Source organism: Brachypodium distachyon, chromosome 1, assembly GCF_000005505.3.
Source record: "Brachypodium distachyon strain Bd21 chromosome 1, Brachypodium_distachyon_v3.0, whole genome shotgun sequence".
Lineage (NCBI taxonomy): Eukaryota > Viridiplantae > Streptophyta > Magnoliopsida > Poales > Poaceae > Brachypodium > Brachypodium distachyon.
In genome coordinates, this window is record NC_016131.3 from 17,165,552 (window position 1) to 17,184,895 (window position 19,344).

A 19,344-nucleotide genomic window follows, 5' to 3' on the forward strand; every position below is an offset into this window, starting at 1 on the left:
ACGGAGCAAGTACTTTAATTTTGCTACTCACTCCGATCCATATTACTTATCTCAACTTTACCCAAATATTGATGTATCTATGCCTAAAAAGTGTCTAGATACATGTAATATTTTGACAATTAATACGGATCGGAGGGAGTACTCTATGTTTATCTCTTCCGGTCAAAATTGGGATTTCATAATGACTAATTAATACTTCCTTCGTTTCATAATTATTGACGTAATTTTGTTTACATATGGATATGGACGTATCTAGACGCGTTTTAGTGCGTAAATCCGTTCATTTTTTAAAGAATTTGTGTCGAGAATTATGAAAAATAGAGTATGTTTTTTCATGCCTTTTTCACATGTGTGATTTCCTCGAATTGAATGAATCCATTCAGATTTTGCTCGCAAGAAAAAAAATTCCTCTATGTCTTACCACCGCGTCCATCCATGGTTCCCCTCCACGCCTCTATGGACGCTGATCATCCCCCATTTGCAGGACCGGGTTCAGGATTTTGATAGAGGGTGTTCAAAATTATTTTTGAAAATCCCTTAGTCATAATTGCAACTTGTTGTGTCTCCAATGGATCGGCCGTTGAGGCATCGCCAACACGCACAATTCGATGTGTGATTAAGATACTTTATTATAAATATGCTCATGATTTTGCCTGGAGATGTGCGCCATCATCCATCATGCATGATTTGCAAGTTAATTAAGATGTTTAATTTAAAGCTGACCATGCTTTGCTAGGATATGTGCCAACATGGATGCTCTGTATGTTAATCAAGATTCTTCTAGTTATTCATAGTTGAAAAGTCAAAATGACCATGCATACGTACTAATCCCCATTAGAGGTCTAACAACATCTAGAGAATAGAACAGCGATGTCATAGTTTATTCAAACATGTTTGCCATCTATTCCCTTTCCCCCTCCACCCTCTTCCATTTTGATTTTTCGCTCTTCTGACTCTCTGCCCAACTCAATTGACAAAATTGGGCTCATTTTAATCGAATGCAAAAATGGGCTGGTAGAAGGCCCGCAAAACGACACGTGTGACCTTTTGACATGGGCACAAAGCTTGGGTGTCCGACCTAGTTGGCCGGAAAGTGCTACATGTCGTTTTCCGGATTTTTCGTCAAGCTAATTTTGAAAGTCGATTTGAAATGAGACCATTTTTGTCAATTGCGCTGGGCAAAGGGCCCCTTGGTGGCCGCTGATTTCCTTTTACCAAATGGTTCAAAAGGGTTCGTTTCCTAAGCCTTCGCACCGAACATCCGGCAATAAGCTTATTCGGTTATTCCTAGTATCACGCACATTTCCTGCGTACTCATCAGGCGCAGCACCACAGTACGCCTAAAACGTAAGGTTATTGGTTGTTTGGTTTAATTAATCACGCAAGGTGGATGGATACACTTCCATATTGATACGAGCATTGACCACTGACTGATTGCTCTGCTACCTTTACCTTTAGCACCACTACCTTAAAAAAATTAATTAATCCTGAGGTCAGTGATCAAAGCAAATTATCAGTCAGCAATCGCAATCTCCGCTTGACCAACACTACTTCCCCCAAGACGAGAAAATAAAGGTTGGATAGCATCATAGCAGATCGACGAAGCTGGTGGGGTAGGTAGGTGCACGGCAGCATATTCCCAGCATGTGTAGATGCATCTGGACATGGATCGATCTGGTCAAGTCGCACATGAGGGCTGGCTGCGTCGTAGTATAAAATCAAGCATGCAGTTGCAGGCACACTTTCCTCGCAGCCTCCTTAGTTTAATCAATCGCACTTTCCTGGGCTCACCCTGCTGATTGTAAGGATTAACACTACCACGCCGTCCTGGATCACTACCCTTTGCAGGACAGCAGGAGGCCTGCCGTGCGGTGACCGGAGTTGCTCCAGTTTGTACGTGGTCCGAGCAAAAGTTTCGCTCGAACTCTGCCGCCTGCTTGCGGCGAGAGAAAACCGTCGATCTGCTTGATTTTTTATTTGTGACTTCCAGTTCTTTTTTCCTTTGCAGTGTTTTTAAGTCAACTCGGTTTTCGTTCCATTCGTGTTCGATGATTCTGGAGCAGTTTTTTTTTCTTTCTTTTTTTTGTTTTGGTGCGATCAATCTGTCACGTCACAGCGGACAGAGCGGGGGTTAGTAGCATATGTGAATTGCGAAAACTAGTGGGTTGTGACAATTGCCGCACGTGTAATGCATTGTCGACAAAGAATAATCAAATGCCCCGGTTTTAAAACCATTGTGCGAAGCGACCAACAGAAAGGTAAGTAGTGTGGATGTTCGTGTGACCGTGATTTTGTCTCGATGCATGCCACTCTATCAGCTCTTTTTTTATTTTGGCTTATTGATTACTGCTACTCCATCAGTTTTATAATTCTTGTCGAAATCTTACATGTGTTTAGTGCGAAGCGACCAACAGAAAGGTAAGTAGTGTGGATGTTCGTGTGACCGTGATTTTGTCTCGATGCATGCCACTCTATCAGCTCTTTTTTTATTTTGGCTTATTGATTACTGCTACTCCATCAGTTTTATAATTCTTGTCGAAATCTTACATGTGTTTAGATTTTTTTTACGAATGGTTACATTCATTTTTAGATAAATTTGAGACAAAAATTACAAAACGGACAGCAGTAGTATGTATAGTTATACGGAAATTCCATTCTCCCGCCGTAGTTATATGCTTTCAATCTCGGTCTGCTGGTACTCGTAACTTACAAAACGTGTAGTACCCCGTGTTATTTAGTGCCTAGAAAAACTATCTTTATAGTTAGAGTTTCTTCTTGGTGAGCTAGACAAGCAACAGCGGAGTAAGGGTATTTGCCTGGAGGAAAAAAAAAGCGGCAGGAGCAGAAAATGATAAACATTTAATTGTGGTCCCAGACGCATTGCGGCATTGCATGCAGCGCGTGGGCATGCCTTGGGGTGTCCCGTTCAGGCTCGTGATCGATCGATTACGGGGACAGACCCGAAATCAGCATGTGCTGTGGTCCTGATTCTGAGTTTCTGACCCCGGTCGGTTAATCAGAGGTAGATCGATCGAGCATCAGGTAACGTCGATCAAGGCGTTCCTTCCTGTTATAAGAAGAAGATGATGATGACACCAGCCTCCGTACCGCGTGCACCTTGCACCTTGAAAACGTACGTATTGCTCCGGATTGCAACACAGCACAGAGCAAATGCAAATCGAGCGTGTGCACAGTGCACTCCTGTATACTGTATAGTGCTGTATGTATGTTCGGATGTTCCAGTTAAGTCGGCCAATCGTATATACGTACGTGGAACGATCGGTGTCGACGTGCTCCTATCGTGCCAACGGTCAGGCCACGGCGCGTCCTTTGATTCCCCTGGAAAGGTAAACAGATAGACCGGGTTTTAAGCTTGTTCAAGCCCCATCGCTAGCTGTTCTGCCTGGCTGGTGTGGAGATGCAGCTACAGCGGTTCAACCGTTCAACGGCGCGGCAGAAAGAAAAGAACACCACCGTACGTTGACGAGCGTGACACACGGACCCCGGCCCATCTACATCATAGATCCGCACCAACCCGCTCGGCCGATCCAGCGCCGTCGATCGCCCATCTGCATGCTCAGCTGCAACGGGCACGTGTGTCCATGCATGGGACGATCGACATACGTGCCACCAACTAAACCCACACGTTGCTTGACACATGTGGGATTGCGCCACGTCCGTGGAATTTGGGTTCCACGTCGGTTCTTCTGGCTGTGGGGCAATTGTGAGAGAAACGTGGGTGTAGTAGAATGTACTCGTGTGGCTGTGAAACACGCACACCCAAGACGACACGCCGCATGGCAAAGCTCGGCTCCTCTGTAGAAATCAGGCATACGGGGAATTGGCATGGCATGGCAAGCGGTGCCCTTCCCATCTCATACACAAGCTAGCCGACAGTGCTACGCCGCATCGAAGCAACAAGAAGCCGTACGTCTAGCACTTTCTCCCTTCTTCAGTTCCAAGCAGAGAGCATCGGACCGAGCACGCACGTAGAGTGCCGCCGCACGTGCTGCGATCCCATACCCGGCGCAGGGCCACGTGACCCCGTTCACGGCCCTCGCCAGCGCCCTCCTCCACGCCCCGGGCGGCATCATCCACGTCACCTTGGTCCACACGGAGCACAACCGCCGCCGCCTCCTCCGCACCCACGGGCCCGCCGCCCTCTGTTCCTCCCCCAACAACGACGACGGCCGCCTCCGCTTCGAGACGATCCCCGACGGGCTCCCACCCTCCGACTCCCTCGACGCCACGCAGGACATCTGGCGGCTCGCCGAGGCCACGCGCCGCGCATGCCCAGCCCACGACCGGGACCTCCTCCGGAGACTCAACGCACAAGAGAGCGGCGGCAGCAGGCCGCCGGTGAGCTGCGTGGTGGCCGACGGCGCCATGGGGTTCGTGGCGCACGTCGCGAAGGAGGTGCGGCTGCCCGCGTACCTCTTCTTCACGCAGAGCGCGTGCGGCCTCCTCGGGTACCTCCACTTCGGCCAGCTCGTCCAGCGAAGCCTCGTGCCCTTCAAAGGACGTGCTCAGACTAGGCGCTGCGATGCTGCAAAATGTTACATCACCCAGCTCAGACTAAAGTTGACGTGCCCAGGATCACGTACAAGGCAAGCTCGGATGATGAGAAGGAGATCTGACAGGAAGGAAGAAGGTGATGCCCCAGGACTGCTGTTCGAGTGAACGACTGATGAAAGTGCTTTGCCTGTAACTATTCAGCAACTGCTGTCTTTTTGTTTTGCTATTTCCTGTTTAGATCTGAACTTGGTGTGTGTTCTTGTCAGCCTGTGGCGGCAAGTGTGTTTGAAACTATGTGGGACGTGAACCTTTTGTTCCGTTATCTTTGATCAGGGAACCCGGTCATATAATCGTATGGAAAAAAAAGTTTCGTAGTAATGTAGTATCTCAGGAAACCTTTGAAGTAATTACTTATTCTGCGGGCGTTCGTTTGAAACTATCTCGTGCGCATGGTGCAGACGAGAGCTGCTTCAGCGACGGTTACCTGGACACGGCCGTGGACAGGATTCCGGGAAGCCTCGTCATGCTCGGCACCACGGACCCGGACGACGTCATGCTCGCCGTCAACATCAAGCGGTGCGAGCTCGACGCGCCCGGCGCCGCCGGCATCCTCCTCAACACCTTCGCCGACCTCCACGCCATCCGCGCGCGCCTCCCGAACACCTTCGCCCTCGGCCGAAGATCATGACAAGATCCTGCAGCCATTGCTGCCGGAGGGTTCGAGAAGGAGGTGGCACCTGGGAATGGGAGGGGTTTGGTGGTGGGGTGGTGCGAGCAGGAGGCGGTGCTGCGGCACGGCACGACGGGGCTGTTTCTGAGCCACTGCGGGGGGAACTCGACGGTGGAGAGCGTCCGGGCCGGGGTGCCGATGCTGTGCTGGCCATACTTCTCGGAGCAGGTGACCAACTGCCGGTACGCGTGCAGGGAGGACGAGTGGGGCGTCGGTGTCGAGTTGCCGAGCGAGGTGAGGAGAGGGGAGGTGGAGGATGCAGTGAGGGAGATGATGGGGCACGGCGAGAGGGCGGCGAGGGTGAGGCGGAGTGGAAGGAGAAGGCCGCCAGGGCGGTCGCGGATGGCGGATCGTCGCGGTGGGACCTCCAGAGGTTCTTCGACGAGATCGCGCCCGTGCGCGCGGCAAGTGACAAATTCATGTGCGATGCTTAACTGCTTAGTAATAAACAAAAAATATAATAATATGCAAAAAAATATAATAAGCAATTAAGCATAAAAAAAATTAAATGAAGTCATCGTGAGCGACGAAGTTTTCCTATTAGACGGCGGATCGAGCGGAGCTCAGGCTGATGATGAAGTTCCGGCGAGATGGTGGGTCAGGTGGAGCTCAGATGTCGTAGAATTTGTAACTAAAATTTGCCGTGACGGTAATGACGGTAAGATACCCAAACACATTTGACATTAGCCTACCATCTTTCATCACCTGTATAGTCAACAATCCAAGCAATATGGCAACAAAATTAGAAGATTATTTCCTAATGTAATAATTATGAACAATGTCACCAAGCTTGCTTCCGGTCTGAATCAGAGGGGCTAACACACTCCTGACAACACCTAACTTCGGAACCTCTTCCCTTTCTTACCCGATGACTGAGCAGAACACACAGTTTTCCAATAACTAATAGCCCTCACAAATGTTCCAATAACTAAAAGCCTCATTTTCTTACCCTAAAAAAAACAGCCTCACTTTCCTAAGAGCAAAATACACAAGTATCTACTAATTCTGGACTGGATCAGATTGAGAAAACAAATACTGCACTGGATAAGCTAGCAAAATACACAAGTATCTACTTAATCGTGTAGTATATATGAGTGTAATTTCAAGTTCCAAGAGTGCAGTACATTGATTTCCAGAATAAAGAGCAGATGATTCAATCAGATGATCCATAATTTCATGATTTAACTCTACTAATTTTCTGTTGTACAACTTCAGTCGCCTATAGACTCGCTTCAATCAGAAAGAAGAGCAGATGAATAAATTACAGAAGGAATGCTCCGAAAGTGAAAAGGCACACAACGATGAGGTACCACTGATTGGATGAGGCACCGACGGTGGAGCTACCAGCGATTAAGAGCGCTACTGCCCACGGTGCTGCCCCTAGCACCTTCTGATCACTGGTCACCTCGGGCATGAAAGAGAGCGAGACTGCGACACCCAACACCTGCCGGCCGCCGTACCCACATGGGGGAGGGATTTTAAAGTACCTAGAGCAAACGAAACGCGGTCCTGACATGAGAACATAGTAAAAAGAAAAATACCCTTAGCAAGATGAACCAGAGATTACAAATTTACACTTGCTGGAAAAATTCCGGAGGAGATCATGACATGAGAACATAGTAAATATTGCTTTTGTGGTGCGTTCTCGGAGTACCTTTCTGAGGGTATGAGAGTAGAACATGAGTCTCTTAATGTCAGCTACCTGCACAGCAAGATTATGAGAACAGAAAATAATTGGATGTCTTCAAGTTAACTGTCAAGCATTGGTTCCCAGAGAAAAGCGCTGAAAGGCTACATAAATATAGAGTTGATTCCACTCAGGGAATGCCAATCCAAATTGGCATATAGCTCATAGCAACTCGCACAACGATATAGAAATTTACAGGTAAAGCAAACTACAGGAAACTGCCACTCTTCTACCAAGCCATGAAATTTACTACATTACAGAACTGGCAGACATTCTTGATAGAGAAGTTATCACCTCAACCAGTGGCTTCTTTCCATGAAGTAGCATATCCACACTCCTCTCAGTCTGCACAAGAGAGACACACCATATATTAGCATTCATCGCAGGTTGAGAAAAGAAAAGTACATTTCATTTTTCTTGTAAACAAAGGTGAGCAGATTACATTCAGGTAATATATCCTGAGTTCTGACAATATTCTTAGTTGGTAAAATAGCAGAGCAACAATAGGAGAAGCAAATAATTTTCAGATAATTCCTCAAGGATGATATATAACAAAAGGTGAGCTTAGAAAAGATAAGAATTATCGCAAATGGCATTACCGCACTATATTAGCAAATTTGGTCCAGCAAAAGATTCCCCTTTAAAAACTAACACCTCCTCATCTATGTGACTTGAAGGTATTGCAGGTGATTAATATAAGACAGACTACAAGGATCGGTACAGATTAGAACGTTTGAAGCAAAACCATGAGTTGAGATAGATGTCAGCAGTATGAAAATGTGATGCCCATGTAGATCCCTATTAATTTTTACCCATTCCACAGAATCCCACTAACACATTCATCGTAAAGATACTAATTAATATTGTTCAATACACTGATGACAGATACACAATTTTTGCCGTGACAAACATCGCCGTCTTGCTTTCTCCTATCCTTTATTCATCCACACATCCGCTCTGCATCCCACTCTTATTTAAACTACGCAAAGGTTTTTTGCACGGCAACAAGGAATCCCCCTCCTACCATGGGAAAGAAAGATATAGTTATTTAGGCAACAAGGCGAAGGAAATCAAAGTATACAGAAAGTTCAATGAAAATGAAAGAGAAAAAAAATGTAAAATCATGAAAACATAATTTTCTTGATGGAAATCAAAGTATACAATTGTTCCACAAGCAGTTAGAGTAGTTTCCAGAGATCGCACAACCAAAGCCCCATATATTTTCACTTGCTTGACCTCCTTTTGACCTGGCATTATTTCCACCCCTAATATAATTACCAAAACAAAACAAAACTGGAAGTTGTCCCCATTATAGTATGCTAAAACTTGACAGGAAAACAAGAGATTTTGCACCTAAGGTTGTGCTAGGGCTGTCATCAACATCAGCATGCAATGGACAATTCGTACCTTCTCAATGGGATGACTTGTGTGCTCTGATAACTTGCCATGAAGATAGTTCTTGATTCGAATAAGTTTGTTTGCTTCGTTTTCTATATCATCAACCTGTTGGGAAACAAAAGTGTAGTAAGCCATTTTAACAAGAAAACAATAACCATAAATTGTAAGCATTTTCAATAGGAAAATATCAGGTAAGCTTATGAGGTAAGCTTATGCTAAGACCCAAACCTGGCGTCCAGCTGCTCCAGCAGGTGACTGAAGTTAAATCCATCATAGAGGCATACCAACACATGAGTATAAAACAACCAAAAATTCCAGAAAGTTGATATTAAAAATAAATCCTGCCAAGTTGAATGCAAGTGGAGATAGTCCTAACAACATATTATCCTAACAACATATTATGATTGTTGATACAATAATGACAATGTTAAAAATAGAGAATCATTTGGCATGTAGAGCAAGAATAGTTCGGTCAGTATTTGAATGTCAAAAGCACAAAAGGTTGAAGCACCTTAAAATCAGAGCAATTCTCTTCCAAAGTTGATTCATCCGTCACTTTTTCTTTCCACGTTTACAAATAGATTCCTAGCATTTTTAAAGAATATATTCCACACTCACATTCATCCTATTCACTTCTGTAAGGCAAGTTACAATTTCAACTCTGGTTAGGATCCATGCTAGTAAATCATGAAAATTCAGCAATGCATGTTCATTGTCTAGGAAGCGGGAGATACCTGAGAAGCCATTCTGGCTAAGATCAACCTCGACGAGCCGCATTGAATTATGCAAGAGCGTCTCAGGCATCATCCCAAAAAGCCCATTACCAGCCACCTTGAAAACTGCCAGTGAGAACCATGAATCGATCCTTGGCAACATCCCACCAATCCCAGTGTTGCTCAAATCAAGAGTCTCCAAGTTCTTGAAAGCCCCCACCATCTCGTTCCGGAAGAAACCGCCACTCAGCCTGTTGTGGCTGAGGTTCATATACTTCACCATGTTCCCGATGCTGGACAAGCTATCCAGCTCCAAATCAACAGACCCGGTGAACTGGTTGTCGCTCAGATCGATGTGCTCGGCGTTGCGGAGTTCAGCGAGCAGATCGCCAGCATTGCCCCAGAAGGAGTTGCTGCGGAGGTCGATGCGGCGCAGGTTCTGGAGCTGCCGGATCCCATCGGTGGGGAAGCCTGAGGTGAAGTTGTTGTAGGAAAGGTTGAGGTGCACGAGGCCGGAAAGGTCGGCGAGGCGGCCGGGGATGGGGCCGTAGAAGCGGTTGCCGGAGAGGTCGAGGTGGCGGAGAGACGACAGGGAGCCGATACCGGGGGGCAAGCGGCCGGAGAAGGCGTTTCCCGCAAGGGAGAGGTTCTGGAGCGAGCGCATGTTGGCGAGCGTGACCAGCTTGAGCTCCCCTGCGAGGCCGAGCCCATCGAGCGCGACGCTGACCACCGCGCCGCCGTCGCACACCACGCCGCGCCAAGCCGCGAGGCACCCATCACCGCCTCTGCCGGAATAAGTCGTCTCCGGCGGCGACCAGGATCCCAGCACCTGGTCCTTTCCCAGGTCCGAGATGCCCTTTTTGAACTCGAGCAGCGCAGACACGTCGTCGCCCGCGGCGGCGCCGCCAAACACTGCTAGAAGCACGAAAAAGAGGAGCGCGGCCATGGATGCGGGCTGGGAAGGCAAGCTCGACCCAGGTTCGCACCACCACGCGTTCGAGATCAGGAATTCAGGATGAGGAGGAGGGCGATGCAGACAGCGGCTATGGCCAGACCCATGGCCCCAGCGGCGGGCGGCGATCCAGATCGGGACGGGGGAGAGAGAAGGGAGGCGATCCAGATCGGGATGAGGAGAGCGAGGGAGGCGGCGGTGGAGATCTTGGCCGGCGGCGGCGGCCCCTCCCTCTCCTGTCGTTGGCTCTCTCTCCTCTGTACCGAGCGCCCGTGGAGAGAACGAGAAGAGAAAGAGATCGAGGGTTGGGGGTGTTGGGGACTTGGCGGTGGCAACGATGTAATTTCTCTTTCGCGTGTGTGAGGGACGAGCGGACCTACGAGCGGACCTACGAGCCTACCTCGGAGGTAACTGGAAAGTAACTGAAAATTAAGAAATAGTAAAGATTAATTTGTTGATGCGGGACATCACTCGACGTTCGAGCTTCTGAAGTTTTGATAAGTCACGAATGTAGTTCCGCAATGAATTCCGGCGACCTCAGGTTAACTGCTTGAGCTACGTCTGGTTGTAAACGGGAATAACGTATGTGTTATAGAAGGTGAGATGTGCAACTAAACACAACGGGGTGGTGGCGCAGTTGGCTAGCGCGTAGGTCTCATAGCTAAAAGTGAGTGATCCTGAGGTCGAGAGTTCGAGCCTCTCTCACCCCAACTTTTTAGTTTTTCTCTCCACTTAATCGTTTTCCTTATTGGCGAATCGCTCCCCTACTCCCTCACCCATTTTCTTTAGTTTCCTCTCTTTTACTTCAGGGATTACACAAGTTTGAAATGTGATGGGCCAAACACGTAAGTAACGTGATGGACAGCCGGTCAGCCGCCGAAATTCTACGCTCGCTGCATCGGGCCATTATAAAGGCACAACCGCCTGCTCACGGTCTCGAGTTCTCGACATCTATCAGTTCTTTCGGCCAAGTGCAACATCGATCACGTTTCTCTTCCCTTTCACAGTTGTTCGATCGCCAAACTGAGATTGAAAGCCGGACAGACGAACAGATAAATAGCCTGCCGTGCGTGCTGAGACGCGACGCCACGCTCCACATTTCAGTGTATCAACTCCTTAATGACAACCCGCAGGCATGCTGGTTTACGCCCTCCGGCGATTAGATTGGACCAGGTACGTCAAACATTTTCATGGAGAAATAGAGAGAGAACGCTATAAATTAGCATCTCTCTCTTGGTTCTGGAGCGTAATCACAAGGAGATGCTGCGGGCTACCCGCTGACGCCCAGTGGAGAGTGGAGACCCGTCCGCCATCTCATGAAACCTACACCTGCCAGATGATGAAGCGAAGGAAGATGAGAAGACACGGAGGAACAGGTTTGTGTTTGATGAATGCCAGATGGTCTCACAATTGTTCAAGTCGAAATAGACCAACATTTTTACTGCTCTTGGAAATCGGGAAACACAAAGCTCGCGTACCTTTTCCTCGTTCGAAGCTTCATAGGCCGGCTCTTGGAAGAACTCGATGATGCTCTTGCACACCTCCTGGGGCTTCTCGAGATTCACTGCATGCCCAGCATTGTTTATGACTACTAATCGAGAATTCCCCTCCAGATGTCTGCAGTTTGTTAACATGTCGGTTCAGTAATCACTTTCTTTTTTGCGAAAAGGTTCAGTAATCACTTGTGTGGTCTAAATGCTATTTAAAGGCTAGCATATTCAAACCTCTTCAATCTATGAGCCAACTCCATCGGGAACACCTTATCTTGCTCCCCCCAAACTATCAGCGTCTTCTGCATTGAGTGCGAAACAGTATAATGTTAAAAGGACCCCCAAGCAATTTCTGTCTCACAGGGTTATATATATACCAATTCATGACTATCACAAGAATGTTTTCGTTTTTTTTCCACGGTAGAACGGTTTTAAACTACAAGTAAAAATAATTTAGGAAGAAACTACCTGACTTAGTTTTGGAAGAGTTGAAAGTTGCCTTCCACTAATCAAAGCATATAGTAGCTCAGTCTTCTCCAGCATATGATCCGAGCCCATCACCTGGTACAGTTGACAAGGACGTGTCCATAAGTTAGCCTAATAATGCCCCATTCATCGCAATGAAATGAGAAATTCAATTTCTGCTGTGTTACAGTAAACACTCTGAAGAAGCAAACCCCCTTTTGGAATAATCCCAGAACAATGTTGACTCCATACTTTGTGAGTTAATAGAAGAGGACGAAGACCACTAGGAAGGGTGTGCTCATCCTTGTTGAGATGACACATACTACAATGAAGAACAGACTTTGAAGGAGAAAAGGTAACCAGAAGGGACCGAGTGTTTCTGTGCAAATCGAACAATGATGGAAAAGATCCAGTATGGCCAACATATGCCAACAACCCAAATGCACCATCTTATCAATTTCAAGAGCTATATTGGAATAGATAAGAGTCTTATCACAAATCAAGCTTACATTCTTTTCACAGCTAGCTTACCAAATTCTTCCAAGATGCAAAGCCGTGACTATAATACTCCCTCCGTCCGGAGGGAGTACCAGCTTTCAGTTCTGACCTGAGCTTTGAATACTACTGTATTTATTCCAAAAGTATACCAATAGAAAGGCTGCATTGTTATGTACTAAGTGGGAGCTTTGTTTCAAAAGGCTAAAAGCTTATCTCCATAATTTGGCCCATCATCTTCCTAGAAAGTCACTTTTCCACTACTGCTTGATCCAGTAGACCAGTTCTTTCACGAATGAAAGTGCACATATTTACCTTAAACCATTGCTTTAATAAGTGGCTCCTAAGGTTGGAGCAATTTGAACAATCTAAGCTGTTTGTTATCTCAAACAATGTAGTCGACCAGGTCTTTTTGCTTTCTACCCCCACCCTGACCACGATCGTCATTTTCATTCTTTCAAAGCTTGTAATTACCAACATTCTTGAGAGGTAAATGATCTCCATCAAGATAAGCTTCCTAAAAATCACTCTTTTTATGTTATGACTAGTCAATGTTCCGTTTCTGAAGGCGAATGTCCCAGTTCCTAAGAAGGAACCGATTGCATAGTCAACTGAACAGTAACTCCAAGCAATCTCCAACATGCAAGTTAGAGAAGTCCATAATCCTTAGCACTTATGTGTTGGGATTGTAAATTTATTTGTAGGAGGCAAAACACTAGAAGGCACATACTATGCTAATTAATTCATTGAGCTAAATATGCATCAGAAATATGAACTTCGGTATAGGAGTACATGAGTGAGCAAAGAAATTATGGACCTACTAAACTACTTCCTCCGTCCCATAATTCTTGTCTCAAATTTGTCTAAATATGGATGTATCTATTTCTAAAAGTGTCTAGATACATGTAATATTTCGACAAGAATTATGGGACGGAGTGAGTACTAAATCAAGTATGTTGTCACCAATTTACAACGGGCCCTGCCCATGCAAGTGTCTGGGTGGTCATGCCATTACCACCCCAGAAAGCAAATCACATATGTAAACGTATGCATGAGGACAAAATAAAAACATGATATGTTCCTAAGCTACCAACACGTGTAAATACTTTGAGGCTTTGTCGGTTCCACCAAGTCCACACATAGGAGTATTATATTAGCCACATAGAGTGGATTCAGTGAGTTGGTATCCACTATAAGGACTGTCATAAGATATTCGGTGATTTGCTGTCAACCACAGCAAAAGACAACAGTGCAAAAAAATCCCCTCCACTCCTTATGCTACCTCGATGCACGGGCACCTCTACCTCGAACCTTCCCCATAAATGATGTGCAAAAGCTTGATGGCAAAATACTACACGAATGCTATCGCTTTACTTGGGTGCTGAAAATTCAATGCGTGTCAGTGCTCGGTTTGCAAATCAAATTGGCTTCAGATTGAAGCTGGATGTGCAGTCAGAAACTCACAACGAGAAGTAAACCAATTAAATTTACACAGATAGTACGTGCCTATAAGGAATTTAGGATCCCGCGTTTTAACTGTAAATCAATTTGACAGAGGATTCAAGTAATTAATATGAGCCAAACATTTCGATTTCAGACATATTTTAGATAAACGATTTCAGACATATAAACATCATTTTCTAGAGGTGCCTTAAAGTTCATACTGCCTGTACCAAAAATCATATGGAGTAATAAAAATTAATGGAGCATGAACGTGAGCCTAACCTTAATGTAGTCCCAAAGGAAGCATGACGGCATGATGAGTGGCGGTCGCACGAATGTGAGCCTGACCAGGCGCCGGACCTCGTCGGGCCGCCGCGGCACCAGCAGCGCCGCCGCTTCCTCGACCCCGGCCACCGGGAACAGCCCCTCCGCGAGGTCCTTCTCCTCCAGGCAGACGCCCGCGCACACCATGGCCACCTTCTCCACCGCGTCCGGGTACATCTCCGCCATCCTGTACCCCACGAACCCTCCATAGCTCACCCCCACCAGCCCGAACCTCGTCACCCCTATCGCATCCATCGCCGCCTTAATCGAGCGCGCCTGCGATGCGCACACACGCACGCACGCATAGTGTCAAGGAATGCAGTAGGAGCCAACTGACAGATCGGGGCCTAGGGGTCAGCGAGACGAGAGGGACGGACCTGGAAGATGTCGGAGCGGTCGGGGAGGCGGGTGCAGGAGTTGCCGAAGAAGAGGAGGTCGGGGACGATGGGGTCGAAGCCGGCGGCGATGAGGGGGCGGAGGTACGGGTACCACTGCCACGTGGCGGAGGCGCCGAAGCCGTGGAGGAGGAGCAGCGGGTTGCGCGGCGGGCTGGCGGGGACCCACATGTGGACGGTGGTGTGGGGGTCTTCTCGCCCGCCGACGGGGAGCTGGACGGCGAGCGGGCGCAGGCCGGCGGCGAGGAACCGGTGGCTGAAGCAGCGGTCCCGCAGCGCCGCGAAGCTGAGGATGCACCGCCCCCCGCCGGCGACCGACGGCGGAGGGGGAGGCATTGCGGGCGACCGCCGGGTCGGCTACGGGGGGCCTCCGGTCCGGCGATCGCCGGCGGGTCGCTGTGGGCCGGCGCAACGCGAGCGGTGTGGCGGTGGTGGTGGTGGCGAGGCAAAGGCGGACAGGGGGAGGAGATTTGTTTCGTGGTTATATTTGGGGTTTTGCTAAGTTCGGGGTTTTGGTCTTTGCTTGGCCGTGGTGCGATGCAGCCAAATAAATACAGGGAATATAATCAAGTGGAAAATGCGAGGGAACACGAAATGGAATGCATGAGATGAGAAAGCATCGTGCTACTACCGGTGTCTCACAGATTGGAGGGGAAACTGGAGCATTTTGTCTCTGAGATTTGCCCCTGTGTTTAGCTTTCGACGGCTGTATGTATTGCAGGTGTACTAAAAACAGATGAGTCAGCGTCACCGGAGAAGAACCGCGAGCCTGGGAATGGCATGTCGGCACAGTGGGACCTGGGGTTTTTTCGTCCCCGCCAGACGCGATGCATACGGTTCTCTTCCGCTAGGCACGCGTTCCTTCACCGGGGCAGTCTCGAATACCTTTCTTTACTCCTGCCCCAATGCTCCATCCAACTCCAACAAACCGAATCCAATCCAAGACCTTCCTCTGGGCTCTGGAGAAAACGGAGACTCGATATACCTCGATTCGCGCGCGTCTGCCTCCACGCGCTCGACGCCGCGGCTCAGGCACAGAGGCAGGCCGTTGCATTCTAGCCAGCCGTTGCTATTGCTAGCACCATCTTCCAGGCAAGCAGGCAGGTTCACGCAAACGGAATGCAGGCAGCCACGCGAACCAGCCCAACAAATCCACTTCTGTATCACTTCCTTTTTCCTCTCCACAACAAATCAATCAATAACGAAACGCGTATATACATATACAGTAACAGGTTTATCCATCCAATCAAAGGAGCAGAAAACAGGAAGGGAAGCCATCACGGCTCTACGGGGGAACAGATTACCAACCCAATCTAACAAATCACCAACTCGCTAGAGGAACAAGAAGAAGAGGCTAAACGAAGCGCAACGTTTTGATCATCTAAGAATAACAACAATTACAAAACCGAGAATTAGCTACAGACATTGCCATGACATGAGCTTTTTTGTGTATGAGACACTTTTCCCCCCACTGGAACGTTTTTTGTTTGTTTGTATAGGCAGCGTGTAACCGGGCAACAATGCATGCGGTGCGGTATCTTTCGTTTCGCGAGAGCGAGACGGGGGAAGGAGGAAAGGGGAGATGGACCGACAGGCTAGCTAGATACATAGTTCCACCACTTGTATAGCCCGAACCCGTAGATCGTCGCAAGCATGGTCATCCGAAGTGGATAGGGCTTAAATCTGCAGGAAACAAGGAACAACAGAAAGAAGTCAGTATTTGGGCTGGTGAATTCAGCAGCTGGGATAGAGCACTACTTGTCAGTGATTCTACTATCTTTAGTCAAGAATAGTCAAGTTGAAGAACAGTATTTAACACTGCACAATTACAACTTTGTGCCATTTGTAAAACCTAATACTCCCTCCATCACATAATTTTGGACAACAGGATTTCAAACTCTGAACGCAAATTTCTGGTATTATAATTAGAAAAACACAACCCACTAAAATGATTTTGAAAATGAATCCAATGTTATCGAGTTTATATAAAAGAACCCACATATTATTGCATTAACTGTTGGTTAAAGTTCAAATGAAATTGTTAGATCTAGTTTTCTAGATTCGATGTGGCAACTGGCAATCTACAGGTTTATGTCTAATTCAAATAGGTGGCCAGGTGTTAGTTCCTATTTATTGCTAGAAATTCTCAGCAGGCCTTTAGCAGTTGGCCACCTGCGGAATTACAGCCAACAGCTATTAATGCCGGACAAATTGCTTATAAAAACAATGGAAAACCTCAAACAATCAGGTGGTAAAGTAAAATTCTAGAGTATGCTCGTCTATAACAATTCTATAGAAGAACATTCCATGCTAAAACTTCGAAAGTTTTACACTAGCTAAATCACATCACATACAATCTTGACAGGCTATCATCGTGTTTCGACGTGATAAAAAATGTCGCCAGTACAATCTGTTGAACCAAGGTGGATGGGATCTTCTATTGCTGATTGCATATGTTGTTTTGCCGTGTACTTATCAACAACCGAACACTAAGGACAAAATATTTTGTTTCTGGATTCTTCCACTCCAGAAAATGGTTTATCGAGACATTAAAGCAGGCGTGACGCCATGACTTTCCATCAGCATTTGCCAACTAAAAACCACTACCAACTTATGTTAACAACTGCACGATAGTGATTCATTTTGTTAAGTCACTTTCCAAAGGCTGACAGATAGGATACATAAAGCAGAATTATTCCAGTGCCTTAAGCCAGGGCCAAAACTAGAACACCCGCAATCAGGATCCATACAATATCAATCTTATTCCCTAATCTGACTTTGGAGAATAACAGTATGTTGTAAGAACATGCATGTTCAAGCAATCGAGTGAATTCAGGCATGTTCTCATTCAGATAAGACTCTCCTTTTTACAACAAACAGAGTATAAAAAACTGTGGCAGGGCATGAGATTCATATTGGATCATCGCAGTGAGTCAGGTAAAGTAGACTTTATTCGGAAGAAAAGAAAAGGCTAGGTGAAGTAAGTGAACTAAATCAAATTACAGTGTATGTTAATACTTAACACTACTAGGCTACTAGCGAAATCAGAACTTCACTTGTCTTTTACCCGTCCCTCTATCTAACCCAGGACTCAGCAGCATCACCATGAAACAAACATTTTATTTGATCCTTCGTTCGTCCAGAAAACAAATCAGTGAAAGAACACAGTTAGGATAACTATAGAGAAAACTATGTCTTCCACTGCAGTACATTACGATACAATGACAAAGTAATGACCAGACATGTATACATAAAAACAGCACATACAAATCGTCCTGAAAGGCAATACGTTAATAAATCCGATCGACTGATCCGGTACTGAAAGCATGAACAGCCTAACTACTATGCTACGCACCAAGGTTGTAAGAACCATAACATACTTCCTCGACCCATTACTCAAATTTGGACCTCCAGAACATGCAGAGAAGCAACCTAAACCAACCCCCAGCTGCCATACAGAACGAAGTCATAAGCCAGTGAGCATATGCCTTAGATAGCAGTAAAGCAGGAGGACCACCCAACAGCAAACCTATAATTCTGCAATAAAACTTGGCTATGAGTTAAGACCCGACATCTCCATCGAAAATAGCGTTGCTATTGCGATATTTATCTAGATTGAGATGTGGGAGACAACACCTTGATCACACGATGTATGCTCTGCATCCATCAATTGCTCTGAATTTGGGATCGACAAACGTCTAGTTCCAAAACCATAGAGAGACCAAAGGGCACTCGATCCCCGATTTTTCGAATACACTCAGATGAAGAACACATCTAACAACTCCAGATAGGCAAAAGAAGATGCTCCGATTTCTTCTCGAATTGGAGGCCATATGACAAACTATCATGTAGCAAAGCTGATACGAGCTCCCAGAAAAGGAGTAACCTGTCAAACTTCTTCTGAGGGAATACCAAAACTGCAAGGTACACGGCCAAAGTTGAGCTCCGGAAAGGGCGCAAACTTCATCGTTCTACCGCGTCACAAACTCTGTTCCGCAGCCAGACAGTAGCAACATCATACCAAAATTTCACCTCTAAATTCAAACCAGCCATACAAACGCATCCAAAAACAGGCGATGTCCGCCCCTCAAGTACCCCCACAAGTAAAGCAAATTCGACTCAGGAAATGGCAAAACGCAGCGATCTGCACGAACCGCCGAGAACGGCGCCTCGACGAACACCAAACGGAAACTGAAGAAAGCTCGCAGGACAGGGGGAGGGGAGAGGGAGGCTTACTTCCAGATGTCGTGCTCTCGTTCCGCGGCGGCGGCGGCGGCCGTGCGACGGGAGGCGGGCATGGGGGTGAGCCACTGGGAGAAGTCGCGGTCGAAGAACTCCCAGTCCGGGAGGAGCACGCCGGCGATGGCCAGGATCCCGTACACGTACGTGGCCACCGCCTTCCGCACCGACGCCGTCGCCACCCCTGTGACCACCACGGCCGCCGCCAGCGCCACGAGGCTCCGCCGCAGCAGCTCGTCCCTCCCCATCATGGCTCCGGCGGTGCCCGTCAGCCCGTCCCGCTCCCTCCACGGAACCTTCTCGAAGATTCCCCCTCCACCCGTTCCTCCTTAAGCTTCACGAGAAGCGCGTGTGCCTGCGCCGCGCGCTTCCCTCCCCTGCCGTGTGATTTTGCTCTCCCTAGTCCCTTCCCCCTTGCCTCTGGCTGGTGCTGCGCTTCTCTGCCTCTTCGTCCTTCGTCTGGCTGGTGCGGCCGAGCCACATGCCCACATGGACTTG

General features: G+C 47.4%; 3 protein-coding genes, 1 non-coding gene and 1 pseudogene across 25 annotated transcripts; 2 read left to right on the forward strand and 3 right to left on the reverse strand.

The window, feature by feature from the left end:
• The first annotated feature begins 3,797 nt into the window (after nt 1-3,797).
• On the forward strand, nt 3,798-7,857 carry LOC100838844 (annotated as a pseudogene).
• LOC100839152 (probable inactive receptor kinase At5g10020) lies at nt 6,346-10,321 on the reverse strand. 22 transcript variants are annotated; one of them, XM_014896796.2, is made up of 6 exons: nt 9,065-10,321; nt 8,559-8,585; nt 8,340-8,435; nt 7,227-7,277; nt 6,900-6,947; nt 6,346-6,732 (listed from the first exon to the last, which is right to left on the reverse strand). In XM_014896796.2, exons 1-3 carry the CDS (start codon nt 9,987-9,989, stop codon nt 8,431-8,433), a joined length of 957 nt encoding a protein of 318 aa, XP_014752282.1. In that variant the 5' UTR covers nt 9,990-10,321; the 3' UTR covers nt 6,346-6,732; nt 6,900-6,947; nt 7,227-7,277; nt 8,340-8,430. The 22 variants fall into 22 exon arrangements, with proteins under 22 accessions (XP_014752282.1, XP_014752281.1, XP_024317599.1 ...); XM_014896795.2 differs by having other exon boundaries at nt 7,227-7,952; XM_024461831.1 differs by having other exon boundaries at nt 7,227-8,197.
• A 296-nt stretch (nt 10,322-10,617) lies between these two features.
• TRNAM-CAU lies at nt 10,618-10,705 on the forward strand. Its single transcript is given in 2 exon segments — nt 10,618-10,655; nt 10,670-10,705. It is a non-coding gene; the product is annotated as a tRNA-Met (tRNA).
• Nucleotides 10,706-10,964: 259 nt separating this feature from the next.
• Nucleotides 10,965-15,304, reverse strand: LOC100825077 (2-hydroxy-6-oxo-6-phenylhexa-2,4-dienoate hydrolase). Its single transcript, XM_003562639.4, has 6 exons — nt 14,590-15,304; nt 14,171-14,488; nt 11,954-12,046; nt 11,720-11,787; nt 11,474-11,612; nt 10,965-11,324 (listed from the first exon to the last, which is right to left on the reverse strand). Exons 1-6 carry the CDS (start codon nt 14,941-14,943, stop codon nt 11,319-11,321), a joined length of 978 nt encoding a protein of 325 aa, XP_003562687.1. The 5' UTR covers nt 14,944-15,304; the 3' UTR covers nt 10,965-11,318.
• Nucleotides 15,305-15,798: 494 nt separating this feature from the next.
• Nucleotides 15,799-19,344, reverse strand: LOC100825385 (signal peptidase complex-like protein DTM1). The gene is made up of 2 exons (XM_003562640.4): nt 18,844-19,344; nt 15,799-16,290 (listed from the first exon to the last, which is right to left on the reverse strand). The coding sequence occupies exons 1-2, from the start codon at nt 19,095-19,097 to the stop codon at nt 16,203-16,205; spliced, it is 342 nt and encodes a 113-aa protein (XP_003562688.1). The 5' UTR covers nt 19,098-19,344; the 3' UTR covers nt 15,799-16,202.